Source organism: Cnephaeus nilssonii (assembly GCF_951640355.1).
Source record: "Cnephaeus nilssonii genome assembly, chromosome: 5".
Classification (NCBI taxonomy): domain Eukaryota; kingdom Metazoa; phylum Chordata; class Mammalia; order Chiroptera; family Vespertilionidae; genus Cnephaeus; species Cnephaeus nilssonii.
Window position 1 is genome coordinate 29,326,236 of NC_137076.1, and position 13,585 is coordinate 29,339,820.

The 13,585-nt window shown below is 54.5% G+C and overlaps 1 protein-coding gene across 3 annotated transcripts; it reads left to right on the top strand.

Annotated features, from left to right (window-relative positions):
• The first annotated feature begins 836 nt into the window (after positions 1-836).
• PLIN4 (perilipin 4) lies at positions 837-13,442 on the top strand. Of its 3 annotated transcripts, none has more exons than XM_079770119.1 (7): positions 837-908; positions 1,029-1,096; positions 1,560-1,707; positions 2,607-2,665; positions 4,684-8,920; positions 9,023-9,210; positions 11,181-13,442. In XM_079770119.1, the coding sequence occupies exons 2-7, from the start codon at positions 1,046-1,048 to the stop codon at positions 11,646-11,648; spliced, it is 5,151 nt and encodes a 1,716-aa protein (XP_079626245.1). In that variant the 5' UTR covers positions 837-908; positions 1,029-1,045; the 3' UTR covers positions 11,649-13,442. The 3 variants fall into 3 exon arrangements, with proteins under 3 accessions (XP_079626245.1, XP_079626246.1, XP_079626244.1); XM_079770120.1 differs by having other exon boundaries at positions 875-1,096; positions 11,181-11,243; positions 11,316-13,442; XM_079770118.1 differs by having other exon boundaries at positions 875-1,096.
• Positions 13,443-13,585: the final 143 nt, after the last annotated feature.

Genomic DNA, 13,585 nt, shown 5'->3' on the forward strand with positions numbered 1-13,585 from the left:
GGGCCACCTCTGCCCACAGCACCCACCCCCACCAAGCTGAGTGATTCACAGGCCATCCTATGTTCCAGGCTCTGTTGGTGCTCTGTCTTGGTCTGTTTTGTCCCCTTTCTCAACGAAAGTCCCTCCGGAGAGTGACATGTCCCATCCCTGCTGAGGACAGACGCTGCTCCTCTCTGCCTGGACAATGCTAAGCTAATGTCTACTGAGCACCTGCTGGGTACCAGGCACAGGGATAAACAGGTTACATGTGTGATCTCATTTCACACTCACAACCACCCTATGAGTTGGCTCATTTAATCCAACATTTATTAAGTGCCAACTGTGTGCCAGGTCCTGTTCTATTGCAGGGAACACGGGAAGGGAGGGAGCTGTGTGGGTGTTTGGGGAAAAGGCCCTGAAGCAGGACCATGCCCAAAGATCTGGAGAAATCGCAAGGAGGCCCCTGTGGCTGGACTGATCAATGAGGCAAGAGCCAGGGGAAACGAGGGGCAGAACATTGTGGGCCAGTGAGGAGTCTGAAGGGGAAACTGCGGCCAAGACATCCCAGAAGAACTCAGATTTGAACCATGTCCATCTCATGGGTGGAAAGAATAGACCAAGAGGGCATATAGGCTATGTCTCAGGAACATAGGATGGCCTGTGAATCACTCAGCTTGGTGGGGCGGGTGCTGTGGGCAGAGGTGGCCCAGTACTGAGAGCAGGGGAAAGGTGCTGGGCCCGGGGCCCATGCAAGCTGGGCCTGGCGGGCAGGCACGTGACCCTCCAGGGCCCTCCCCCAGCAGGCTGGCCGCCTGCCTCTGCAGGCCAAGCCTGCGCCTGCCCCAGACCCTATAAGGCCTGGGAGCTGAAAGCAGAGCCAGCTGCCAGCTGCGCCGCCAGACACTCCAAAGGACCCTCTCGTAGTCCAGGTGAGCAATGCCAGGGTGAGGCAAGGTCTCCAGGTGGGTGTCCGGGAAAGTCTGGGGGCTATGGGTGTGGGGCAGGAGGCATGGGAACCCCGTTTATGAACCATCTCTGCCCCCTCCCAGCTGCTTAGAGTATTAACATGTCTGCTCAAGAGGAAGGAGGCCGGAAGCCCCACAAACCCAAGGGCAAGGTGAGGAGAGGTATGGGAGGGGGGAGATCCCTGCTGAGGCCTGGAGACCCCCAGAACCTTGCAAAGGTGACCTCCACAACCCTCAGACCTGGGAGGAGCTTTCTGGGTGGGGTGGGAGGGCTCTGAGAGCCAAGGTGCTAACTCTTCCCTCCTGTCCCAAGCTGGGGTGGGGGCAGACTTCAGCTCCTTTCCTACTTTGTGACCCTCGGCTAACCACAGCCCCTCTCTCAGCCTCAGTTTCCCCATTTGTGAAATGGGGGTTGTGGAAGAAGGCCTTGGAGACTCCTTCCATGGGAGGCCGGCTGCATCTGCCCATTGTCCAGACTAGGAAACTGAGGCTTAAAACTCAAGGTCACCCAAAAACAAGAGCCTGAGAGGTGTGGAAGCCCAGGATTGTCTGATGCTTTGCCCCACCCCATCCCATCTCGGCCAAGCCTGCTCATGCTGCCCCCTCCCCACATAGACCCTGAGCAACTTCTTGGGGTTCCTGCCTGGATTCAGTTCTGCCCGGAACCTGGTGGCCAATGCTCACAGCTCAGCAAGAGAGGCCCAGCCAGTAGCTGATCCCACAGGTGCTCCTACCCCCGAGGCCACCCATCCCCAGGCCCAGGGTGAGTACACAGCCCGATAGGGTGGGGGGCCTTGGGGGACTCTGGCAATAGGAAATCCCCAAGCAGGGACTTGTGGCCACTTTGGGACATTTCCTATGTGCCTACATCATCTAAATAGACACTACAAGACTGGCAACTCATTTAGCACCAGATGGGGAAACTGAGGCATACAAATGGCAAGTGAGTAGCTCAAGGTGCATAATCAGCAAAAGTGGGGATGTGAGCACATTCTATCTCCCTTCAGTACCACTCACACTTTCCACCCCCACCTCACCTCCCATCACCCATTTATGATGCCTGTGGACCAGGGCCTGGGTGTTCTGCAGGCAGACTTTGTTGGGGATGGCAATCCTGGTTCCCCAAAAGGGACAGTGGCTTTCCTGGGATGGCAGAGCCTGGGAGTCTCCCCACCCTAGTTACTCAGCCAGAGTACTCTGGGACAATCGGGGGGGGGGGGGGGGGCTGGTGCAGGGGAGGGGGAGGCGACCCAGGTTTGGGTGGCTGCCCGGGCTGGCCTCATTCTGGGCCGAGCCCTTGGCAGCTGACTTCTGCTCCACATACTCGGGACTGACAGGCAACTGCCAGCTGTAGCAGAGGTGGGGCGGGGCCCTGACTCCTCTCCCTGCAATCTCCCTGGGTGGGCGTACAGCACCCAGGACTCATGTGGAGAAAACACCAGGGAGCTCCTCAGTTCCAGGGGACTGAGGCCCTGGGGGGTCAAAAGGAGCCAAGCCCATGGCCACAGATGTCACCTCCTGCTGTCCCTGGCGGGGTGGCTGGGACATTCCTGACCTTTTGGGCTGTGCCCACCAATTGCGCAATGGGCACCAGAGCAGCTGATGCCAGCCCGCTTCCCTCGCATTCCCGGGGTGCCTGACCAGCTCCTGTGCCCATAGCAGCTACCGACCCGAAGCAGATGGCCAGTGAGGTGGAGAAGCTGCCGCCGCCTTCAGACAAGGTGAGTGGCTGTCAGGGCCTGGTCTGATGGCCTCTGCCTCCCTCGGGAATGTTTTGGTTCCTGCCCAAGGAGAGAGCAGACATCCCTCTAAGCTTCCATTGCCACATCTGTGAAATGGGTGCAGTACTGCCTCACTGCCCACAGGGTCAGGCTCCAAACTACAGATCACCCCTGTCTGTCTAGCATGATGAAACCCAAACAGCGGCAACTCACCATGTGTCAAGCTCTGGACACTGTACTTTATACGTCCTGCTTAATAGTTAATCCTCCCAACCACCCTGTGAAGAAGGGGTAAGTAGTGCCCAGCATGACAGCTGAGGCACAGAGAAGCTGAGCCACCTGCCAAAAGTCATGTGGCAGGTCATGGTAGTTTGGGACCTGAACCCAGGGGCAGTCAGAGGCTGAACTACTGCAATGCTGCATCCACCCTTGGTCCTGAATACATGGAGACGGCCCATATTATCCTGTACCCAAGGCTGGGCCAAGTGGAGGGACGGGTGTAAGCCAGCTGAGGCCACAGAGGGTGGCAGAGCCCTGATAGGAACTCTTCTGCCCAGCACATGCCCCCACCCTGGTCTTCCTAGTCTCCCTCTACCCTCAGCTCAACCAGATCTTAGCATCTCAGAAGGGTAAGAACCTCGACAGGTCCTTCTGGCTGAAATTAAAACGGACCCCTCACCCCTTCTCCATTTATGCAATTATTTTCTACTCTTCTTCACTCATGTTAACTGAACACCTACTATCTGCAAAGTACAGATAATCCTTAATCCATAATCCTTGAAGGTGGTGCTATTTTAATCACTTTTCAGAAACTGGCTCAGAGCCTAAACCAGTTTGGCTCGGTGGATAGAGCATCGGCCTGCGGACTGAAGGGTCCCGGGTTCGATTCTGGTCAAGGGCACGTGCCTTGGTTGCGGGCACATCCCCAGTGGGGGGCGTGCAGGAGGCAGCTGGTCAATGTTTCTCTCTCATTGATGTTTCTAACTATCTCTCTCCCTTCCTCTCTGTAAAAAAATCAATAAAATATATTTAAAAAAAAAAAAAGAAAGAAACTGGCTCAGAGAGGGGATGTGGCTTTCATACAGTGAGTGCAGGAAAGCTGAGATTTGAACGTGGGTCTCTGCGGGCACAGAGCCCAAGGTGCCCACTTGATTTAATCCTGGGCAGGAAACAGATAGTGAGAATAAACTTCTCAACATCAGAGCTTCTCAATGTCAGTACTGTGGCTATTTGGGGCAGGATCATTCTTGGTTGTGGGGCTGTTCTGGGCATTATGGGGTGTTGCACAGCATGCCAGGCCCACAGCCAATCAATGCAAGCAGTGCCCTGTGCCCCCAGTCACAACAATCACTGATGTCCCCAAACATTGCCCAATGTCCCCGGGGGTGAGGGGGAGAGGGAGGCTGGATCTCCCCAGGTGAGAACCACTGAATTAAAAATAGCACACTCAGGGCTGAACCTGAGTGGTGGCAACCCTGAGGCCATTATGACCCTTTGGTATTGGCTGAAACTGCCATTGGGTAGGTTAAAAATAATTAAAGTTATTGACAATTTCCTACGGCTCGAACCCAATACTTGCCCCTGTACTTGTGTGGTTACCACTTTTCCAAATGTTCATTCCCTTCTCTTAGTTGAATATATTCATTTTAATGAACAATTTGGTCTCTCCACAGTTAACGGGGAAACCAGGCTCAAATTCTGCTAAAAACAAACAAACAAAATTCAATGGCTTGCTGAGCCTAAGGCAAGGATACCACCAAGGCACTTTGTCAAGGGTTGCAGAGGTGTTAGGGACCCGCTGTCAGCAAAGGGGCTCTACTGGGTCAGACGAGTAACTTGGCGTAGTGATGGAGCTTGTGAAGGCTGTGTCCTGGAAAGCCATGGGTACCTCAGGGGTGGGAAGTGAGGAGGCAGGGCCTCTGGGTGACAGATACCACTTACCAGGCCCATCAGGAATCAGGCTGGCAGAAGTCTGCCTCCCAGCTCTGCTCTTGACCACACATGTCCTTTCTCATCAGATGATCTCTGGGGTGAAGGACCAGGTGTGCTCCACGATGACCAAAACGAAAGATGCCATCTCCTCCGGAGTGGCGAACATGACAGACTCAGCTAAAGGTGTGGTTCAGAGAGGTCTTGGAATGTCCCAACCTGAGCACACTGGAACCAAGGAGGCTGTGGCCAGCGGGGTCACAGGGACAGTGGATATAGCCAAAGGGACCTTTCAGGCTGGTGTGGATACCACCAAGATGGTGCTGACCGACACCAAGAACACCATCTGCAGTGGAGTGACTGGTGCTGTGAACATGGTGACAGGGGCTGTACAGGGGGGCCTGGACACCACAAAGACAGTCATGACTGGCACCAAAGACACAGTGTCCACTGGTCTCAGTGGGGCAATGGATGTAGCCAAGGGTGCCGTCCAGACTGGCATGAACACTACCAAGACGGTTCTCACTGGCACCAAAGACACAGTATCCGCTGGCCTCACTGGGGCAATGGGTATGACCAAGGGTGCTGTCCAGACTGGTGTGGACACGACCAAGACAGTCCTGACTGGCACCAAAGACACAGTGTCCACTGGACTCACTGGGGCAATAGGAATGGCCAAAGGTGCCATCCAAAGTGGCATGGACACCTCCAAGACCATCCTGACTGGCACTAAAGACACAGTGTCCGCTGGCCTCACCGGGGCAGTGGGAGTGGCCAAGGGTGCTGTCCAGACCGGCGTGGACACCTCCAAGACAGTCCTCACTGGCACCAAAGACACAGTGTCCACTGGCCTCACTGGGGCAATGGATGTAGCCAAGGGTGCCGTCCAAACTGGCATGGACACTACCAAGACAGTCCTCACTGGCACCAAAGACACAGTGTCCGCTGGACTCACAGGGGCAATGGGTGTGGCCAAGGGTACCGTCCAGACTGGCTTGGACACCTCTAAAACCATCCTGACTGGCACCAAAGACACAGTGTCCGCCGGCCTAACCGGAGCAATGGGAATGGCCAAGGGTGCCGTCCAAACTGGCATGGACACCTCCAAGACTATCCTGACTGGCACCAAAAACACGGTGTCCACTGGACTCACTGGTGCTGTGGGTGTGGCCAAAGGTGCCGTCCAAACTGGCATGGACACCACCAAGACAGTCCTCACTGGCACCAAAGACACAGTGTCCGCTGGCCTAACCGGAGCAATGGGAATGGCCAAGGGTGCTGTTCAGACCGGTGTGGACACCTCTAAGACCATCCTGACTGGCACCAAAAATACAGTGTCTACTGGACTCACTGGCGCAATGGGTGTGGCCAAAGGTGCCGTCCAAACTGGCATGGACACTACCAAGATGGTTCTCACTGGCACCAAAGACACAGTGTCCACTGGCCTCACAGGGGCAATGGATGTAGCCAAGGGTGCTGTCCAGACCGGTGTGGACACCTCTAAGACCATCCTGACTGGCACCAAAGACACAGTGTCCGCCGGCCTAACCGGAGCAATGGGAATGGCCAAGAGTGCCGTCAAAACTGGCATGGACACCTCCAAGACCATCCTTACTGGCACCAAAAACACAGTGTCTACTGGACTCAATGGGGCAATGGGTGTGGCCAAGAGTGCCGTCCAGACCGGCGTGGACACCACCAAGACGGTTCTCACTGGCACCAAAGACACAGTGTCCGCTGGCCTAACCGGAGCAATGGGAATGGCCAAGGGTGCTGTTCAGACCGGTGTGGACACCTCTAAGACCATCCTGACTGGCACCAAAAACACAGTGTCTACTGGACTCACTGGCGCAATGGGTGTGGCCAAGGGTGCCGTCCAAACTGGCATGGACACCTCCAAGACTATCCTGACTGGCACCAAAAACACGGTGTCCACTGGACTCACTGGTGCTGTGGGTGTGGCCAAAGGTGCCGTCCAAACAGGCATGGACACTACCAAGACAGTCATCACTGGCACCAAAGACACAGTGTCCACTGGCCTCACAGGGGCAATGGATGTAGCCAAGAGTGCCGTCCAGACTGGTGTGGACACCTCTAAGACCATCCTGACTGGCACCAAAGACACAGTGTCCGCTGGCCTAACCGGAGCAATGGGAATGGCCAAGGGTGCTGTCCAGACCGGTGTGGACACCTCCAAGACCATCCTGACTGGCACCAAAAACACAGTGTCTACTGGACTCAATGGGGCAATGGGTGTGGCCAAGAGTGCCGTCCAGACCGGCGTGGACACCACCAAGACGGTTCTCACTGGCACCAAAGACACAGTGTCCGCTGGCCTAACCGGAGCAATGGGAATGGCCAAGGGTACTGTTCAGACCGGCGTGGACACCTCTAAAACCATCCTGACTGGCACCAAAAACACAGTGTCCACTGGACTCACTGGGGCAATGGGTGTCGTCAAGAGTGCCGTCCAGACCGGCGTGGACACCACCAAGACAGTCCTCACTGGCACCAAAGACACAGTATCCACTGGACTCACTGGCGCAATGGGTGTGGCCAAGGGTACCGTCCAGACTGGCTTGGACACCTCTAAAACCATCCTGACTGGCACCAAAGACACAGTGTCCGCCGGCCTAACCGGAGCAATGGGAATGGCCAAGGGTGCCGTCCAAACTGGCATGGACACCTCCAAGACTATCCTGACTGGCACCAAAAACACGGTGTCCACTGGACTCACTGGTGCTGTGGGTGTGGCCAAAGGTGCCGTCCAAACAGGCATGGACACCACCAAGACAGTCCTCACTGGCACCAAAGACACAGTGTCCACTGGCCTCACAGGGGCAATGGATGTAGCCAAGAGTGCCGTCCAGACTGGTGTGGACACCTCTAAGACCATCCTGACTGGCACCAAAGACACAGTGTCCGCTGGCCTAACCGGAGCAATGGGAATGGCCAAGGGTGCTGTTCAGACCGGTGTGGACACCTCTAAGACCATCCTGACTGGCACCAAAAATACAGTGTCTACTGGACTCACTGGCGCAATGGGTGTGGCCAAAGGTGCCGTCCAAACTGGCATGGACACTACCAAGACGGTTCTCACTGGCACCAAAGACACAGTGTCCGTTGGCCTCACAGGGGCAATGGATGTAGCCAAGGGTACCGTCCAGACTGGCATGGACACCTCTAAGACCATCCTGACTGGCACCAAAGACACAGTGTCCACTGGACTCACTGGGGCAATGGGTGTCGTCAAGAGTGCCGTCCAGACCGGCGTGGACACCACCAAGACAGTCCTCACTGGTACCAAAGACACAGTGTCCACTGGCCTCACTGGTGCTATGGGTGTGGCCAAAGGTGCCGTCCAAACTGGCATGGACACCACCAAGACGGTCCTTACTGGCACCAAAGACACAGTATCCACTGGACTCACTGGCGCAATGGGTGTGGCCAAGAGTGCCGTCCAGACTGGTGTGGACACCTCTAAAACCATCCTGACTGGCACCAAAGACACAGTGTCCGCCGGCCTAACCGGAGCAATGGGAATGGCCAAGGGTGCCGTCCAAACTGGCATGGACACCTCCAAGACTATCCTGACTGGCACCAAAAACACAGTGTCTACTGGACTCAATGGGGCAATGGGTGTGGCCAAAGGTGCCGTCCAAACTGGCATGGACACCACCAAGACAGTCCTCACTGGCACCAAAGACACAGTGTCCACTGGCCTCACTGGAGCAATGGGTGTCGCCAAGAGTGCCGTTCAGACTGGCGTGGACACCTCTAAGACCATCCTGACTGGCACCAAAAACACAGTGTCCACTGGACTCACTGGGGCAATGGGTATGGCCAAGTGTGCTGTCCAGACTGGTGTGGACACCTCCAAGACCTTCCTGACTGGCACCAAAGACACAGTATCCACTGGCCTCAATGGGGCAATGGGTTTGACCAAGGGCGCTGCCCAGATTGGTTTGCGTACTGTACAGAATTGGTTACCGGCTGCTGGGGAAAGCTCCTATGGTGGACTCACCAATGACTCGGAGACAGACAAATTTGGGCAACAAACTGTGCTGAACCCCCTGGAGGCTTCATCCTGCATGGTCTCCAGCCTCCCTGACACTCTCTGTGCAGGCCATGTCCTTGCCACAGAAGCCACTGCAAGTACCCAGAGCCTTGGTTCCACTGTGGTAGCATTCACACAAGGAACCTCACTGGGTACGGAGGATGCGGGGTGCATGGCCACCATGCGCAGCCATGAAGGTGTCACAGGCTTCCTGACACTCCCAGAGGAATTGCGGGAGATCTTCCACCCCATGAACGCTGAGGAGCAAGGTGAGGACTAGCGGTCCTAGTGGGTGCTTGTCATCTGTGCAACCCAAGATCTGGATGCCACAAGGGGACTCTTGGGTTGAGTAATCCCATCTTCCCTTCCAGCTCAGTTGGTGGCTTCTGAGCCTGGGCCCAGGGTACCCGCAGCAGACCAGAGCAGTTACTTCGTGCGTCTTGGTGACCTGGCCCACAGCTTTCGCCAGCGGGCTTTCGAGCATACCCTGAGCCATTTGCAGCATGGCCAGTTCCAGGCTAGGGCCACACTGGCCCAGCTTGAGGACTCCATCAGGCTGGTAAGTGTTCCCCTCTCCAGGGTGCCTTTCTCAGAATATCTCCCCATGGCTTCCCCTACCACAGGCAGTGACCTGACATCTGTCAGCCACTAAGACAGCCACAGATTGTTCTCATGGGGCTTGTGTCCCAGAGAGGGAGATGGACAACCAAACCAAATACAGTAGTCCCCCCCGCCCCCCCATATCTTTGGAGAGATTTTCCAAGACTCCCCGTGGATGCCTAAAACCATGGATAGACTGAACCCTAAATATACTATTTTTTAGTATACATACATACCTATGATAAAGTTTAATTTATAATTTAGGCACAGTGAGAGATTAACAGTAATAATAAAATAGAGCAATTATAACATACTATAAGTGATGTTACTGTGGCATTAAGTCAAATAAGGGTGACTTGAACATGAGCACTGTGATACCCCAATAATTGATTTGATAACTGATGTGGCTACAGTGTGACTAACAGGTGTGGCATCTACAGAGTGGAGACACTGGACAAAGGGATGAGTCACGCCCCTGGCGGGACAGAGCAGGGCCATTTGCGATCTCAACACACTATTCAGAACAGCCATTTTAAAATTATGAATTGTTTATTTCTGGAATTTTTCCTTTAATATTTTTGAACCGTGATTGACTGCAGGAACTGAAATTGTGGAAAGTGAAACTGACCATAAGAGGGGACTGCTGTACCTACAAAAAGGGATGCAAAGAAGGAAACAAGACAACCAGGCAGACAGAGAGGGTCTAGGCTGGGCAGGAGAGCACCCCTTGGAGCCACATTGTGAATGCCAAGGAGCCATGCAGAGTTGGGGAGAAGTGGGACCATAAGAAGGGAGTACCCAGTCCTAACTGGGTAGCTCAGCTGGTTAGAGCATCATCCCAATATGTCAAGGTTGCAGGTTCAATCACCGGTCAGGGCACATATAAGAATCAACCTATGAATGTATAAATAAGCGGAACAAATCAATGTTTTTTTCTCTCTCTCCTTTCCTCTCTAAAATCAATTTAAGCCTGGTTGAGATATCTCAGTGGTTGAACATCGACCTATGAACCACAGGTTTGATTCCCAGGCAGGGACCATGTCCGGATTGTGAATTCCATCCCTAGTAGGTGGTGTGCAGGAGGCAGCCAATTGATATTTCTCTCTGTCACTCTCCTTTATTCTCTCTCTAAAATCAATAAAAACATATTTTTTAAAATAAAAAAATAAATAAAATCAATTAAAAAATGCCAGAGTGGCCGAAACCGGTTTGGCTCAGTGGATAGAGCGTCAGCCTGCGGACTGAAAGGTCCCAGGTTTGATTCCGGTCAAGGGCATGTACCTTGGTTGTGGCCTTATCCCTAGTGGGGAGTGTGCAGGAGGCAGCTGATCGATGTTTCTCTCTCATCAATGTTTCTAACTCTCTATCTCTCTCCCTTCCTCTCTGTAAAAAAATTAATAAAATATATATATTTTTGAAAAATGCCAGAGTGCCCAATAACAAGCTCTGTTCAGAGAAAGGCAACTAGGGTGATAGGATGGAGTGAAGGTGGGGATGGGTGAGGGAGAGCCCAGGGATCTAGGGTTCAGTGGTGTACAGTGATCATGATGTGGTGTTAGCGGGAGATGAGGTCTGAGATGCCCCGGGGGCAGATTGTGCAGACCACAGGGAAGTGTTGGTTTTATCCAACAGGGAATGGGGAGCCACGTGAGGGCTTTGAGTTGGGGGGTGACAAGATTCCATCAACTGTTATTTGATCTCCCTGAAGACCTCATGAGAATTTGGATTATTGCCACTTTACAAGAGAAGACGGGCCTATCAGGGGCAGCTGGCTCTAAACTTGTGGCACTCCCACCATGCCACACAAAGGTCTAGACACACAGCTCCAGGCCAGGGAGTTCCCACCCCAGCTCCTCATGCCATTCTTAGGAGAAAGTGTGTGAAAGGTCCTTGCCAATAGCCCTCATTTCTCTGCTGGGCTCTTTACAGATTGAAAAGGCCAAGGAGGCTCCAGAAGGACAGCCATGGACGGATAAAGCCGGTACCCAAGAGGTACGTATAAGACAAGGCTCCCAGGGTCTTCTCCTCTCTGACCCCTGCTCACCTCTCTCCCTCTTCCTGCAGGTGTCAGACTTGGGAGCTCTGTCCAGGACCTGTGGACTCATCCAGCAGCTCCACGTGGCTTACAGCACCCTAGCCTCCAGCCTCCAGGGTCTCCCAGCCGAGCTCCAGCAGCGGGTCAGGCAGGCGAGGCACAGCCTCTGTGAGCTCTATGGCGTTGTCTCCTCTGCCAGCTCCATTGCAGAGCTGCCAGCAGAGCGCCTGGCTCAGAGTCGTGAGAGTGTAGGCCAGGCCTGGCAAGGGCTGGAGAAGCTGCTGGAGAGCGTGCAGCACAGCCCCCCACTCAGCTGGCTGGTGGGGCCCTTTGACCTGCACCCTAGTGGGCAGCAGCTATAGGTCCTTCTCAGACCCTCCCCAGCCCCAACTCCCCGAAGCTCTGGGACTGCCCCATCCACCTTTCTTCCCAAGCATGGCTGGCCTAGGAGCCCAGGGTTGCTAAGACCATTGACAGAGGGCCTGCACTTGAAGATCCTGAGCAAGCAGTCCAGTTACAAAAAAGAAGTGAAATGTGACTAAGTCTAGAAGATTCTCCTAGCAGTCCCCACTAGGAGCCCCATTATCTTTGCAGGGCAAGCAGTCCAGTTACAAAAAAGAAGTGAAATGTGACTAAGTCTAGAAGATTCTCCTAGCAGTCCCCACTAGGAGCCCCATTATCTTTGCAGGGATAGGGGTCTTCCACCCCAGTCTGGGCCTTTAGCTACCAGCTTAGCGGGTAGTCCTGCTCCTATGTACTCATTTTGAAAGCATCTACCCCAGACCTAGCAAACACCCTGCACCACAATTAACAGAATGCCACCACCATCCGGAGGCAGGGTCCCAACTGCCTTTGCTGAATGTGGCCTAGATAAGGGGCTTTGTGAGGACAAAGCCACCAGCTGCGCCCCCCTCCCTCCAGCTTTTCAGGGCCTGCCTTGAGGACTGCATTGCTTAGAGGGACTATGGGGGGGCTACAAATCAAGCCCCTTCCTACCTCTTCTGCTTGCCCACCTGCCTGGTCCTACAGGCCAATCACAGGATCCCAGAGCTGAGGTTCTGGTCCCTGGGGCATCTGGGCCCAGAGGCTGCCTATGGCGGAATGAAAGGGTTTCCCCACAAGGAACAGGGCCCCAAGGAGTGTGGGACAAGGTGCTGAATGATCCTTCAGGTCTTGGTAATGTGCTCCAGGCTAGAGACCAGGGCCTGCGATGGTTGGGAGCATCCCTGCAATCCCAGCCAGAGGTCCAAGCCCCCTGCCCCTGCCCCCAGATGTGAAAATTCAGGATGTTGGCCTAGGCCTCTCTCCATCTGGGAGCTGGACATCAGAACACCAGCGGCCCAAGCCAGGTCCAGCTTCCATCTTCCCAGAACCTGCACCATGCCGACAGCACGCCCCAACACTGCACCCTCTTCTCAGAAATGATAAGGTGCTCTGAGCTCCAGGATGAATGGGCTCACTCTCCCTAAGGGTTACCAAAGGCTGCCAGCATCTGGGAGGGACTCTGCATTGGGGTGCTGGCACCCGGCTTAACAAAGGAACCAGTCAGTGAACCTTCCGAGACGTTCTTTCCTCGACCTCCAACACCTAAGTTATCAGAAGTGAAGACACTGGGAATACAGCTATTCACAGAAACCCAGCAAAGTGACCTGACTTTAAGTCCAGCCAAACCAAGTGGGGGGTGGGCAGGACTCAAGAAATCCCTGCCATCCCACAGTCTCCCTCTTAGCTAGGATGGGTGGACTCACCCAGAACAGGGGGACACAAAGGAGGCCACTGTTTAGCCAGAAATTGCCGAGGGCAGGTGCCTGGCTGGGAGTCACACACACACATCCTCCATCTAAATCCACAAGACTTCTCTGTGAGGCTGGAGTCATCCCCTATCCAGGCGAGAAAAGAGAAGCCCAGAGTGGGAGTGCCACTTGCCCAATGTCACACAGGGAGGCCTGCCCCCAGTGCTTATGCTCTCTGAACGTGTAAAGAAAACAACCCACAGGACACTTCCTGGACTGAATGCCCCGAACTGGCAGTGCCAGGCACATTGGTTCTTGACTTCGGGGGGAGCAGGGGGGCTTGCAGTGCCACCTGCAGCCTGGGCAAGAGGGAAAATGACTGAGTCAGTGGAGCAGGCAGCGGCTTCTGGGGAAAACATGGTAGCCACTGTCCCGGACCTGCCCTCCCGGCCTCTTTGTTTCTCCTTTCTGGGCACTGGGCAGCCAAACCCAGGACAGCAAACCACAGCCTCCATTTGAGCCTCGAAGTTCAGAGTTTTATTTTTCCTTTATTAGTTTTGGAAAGG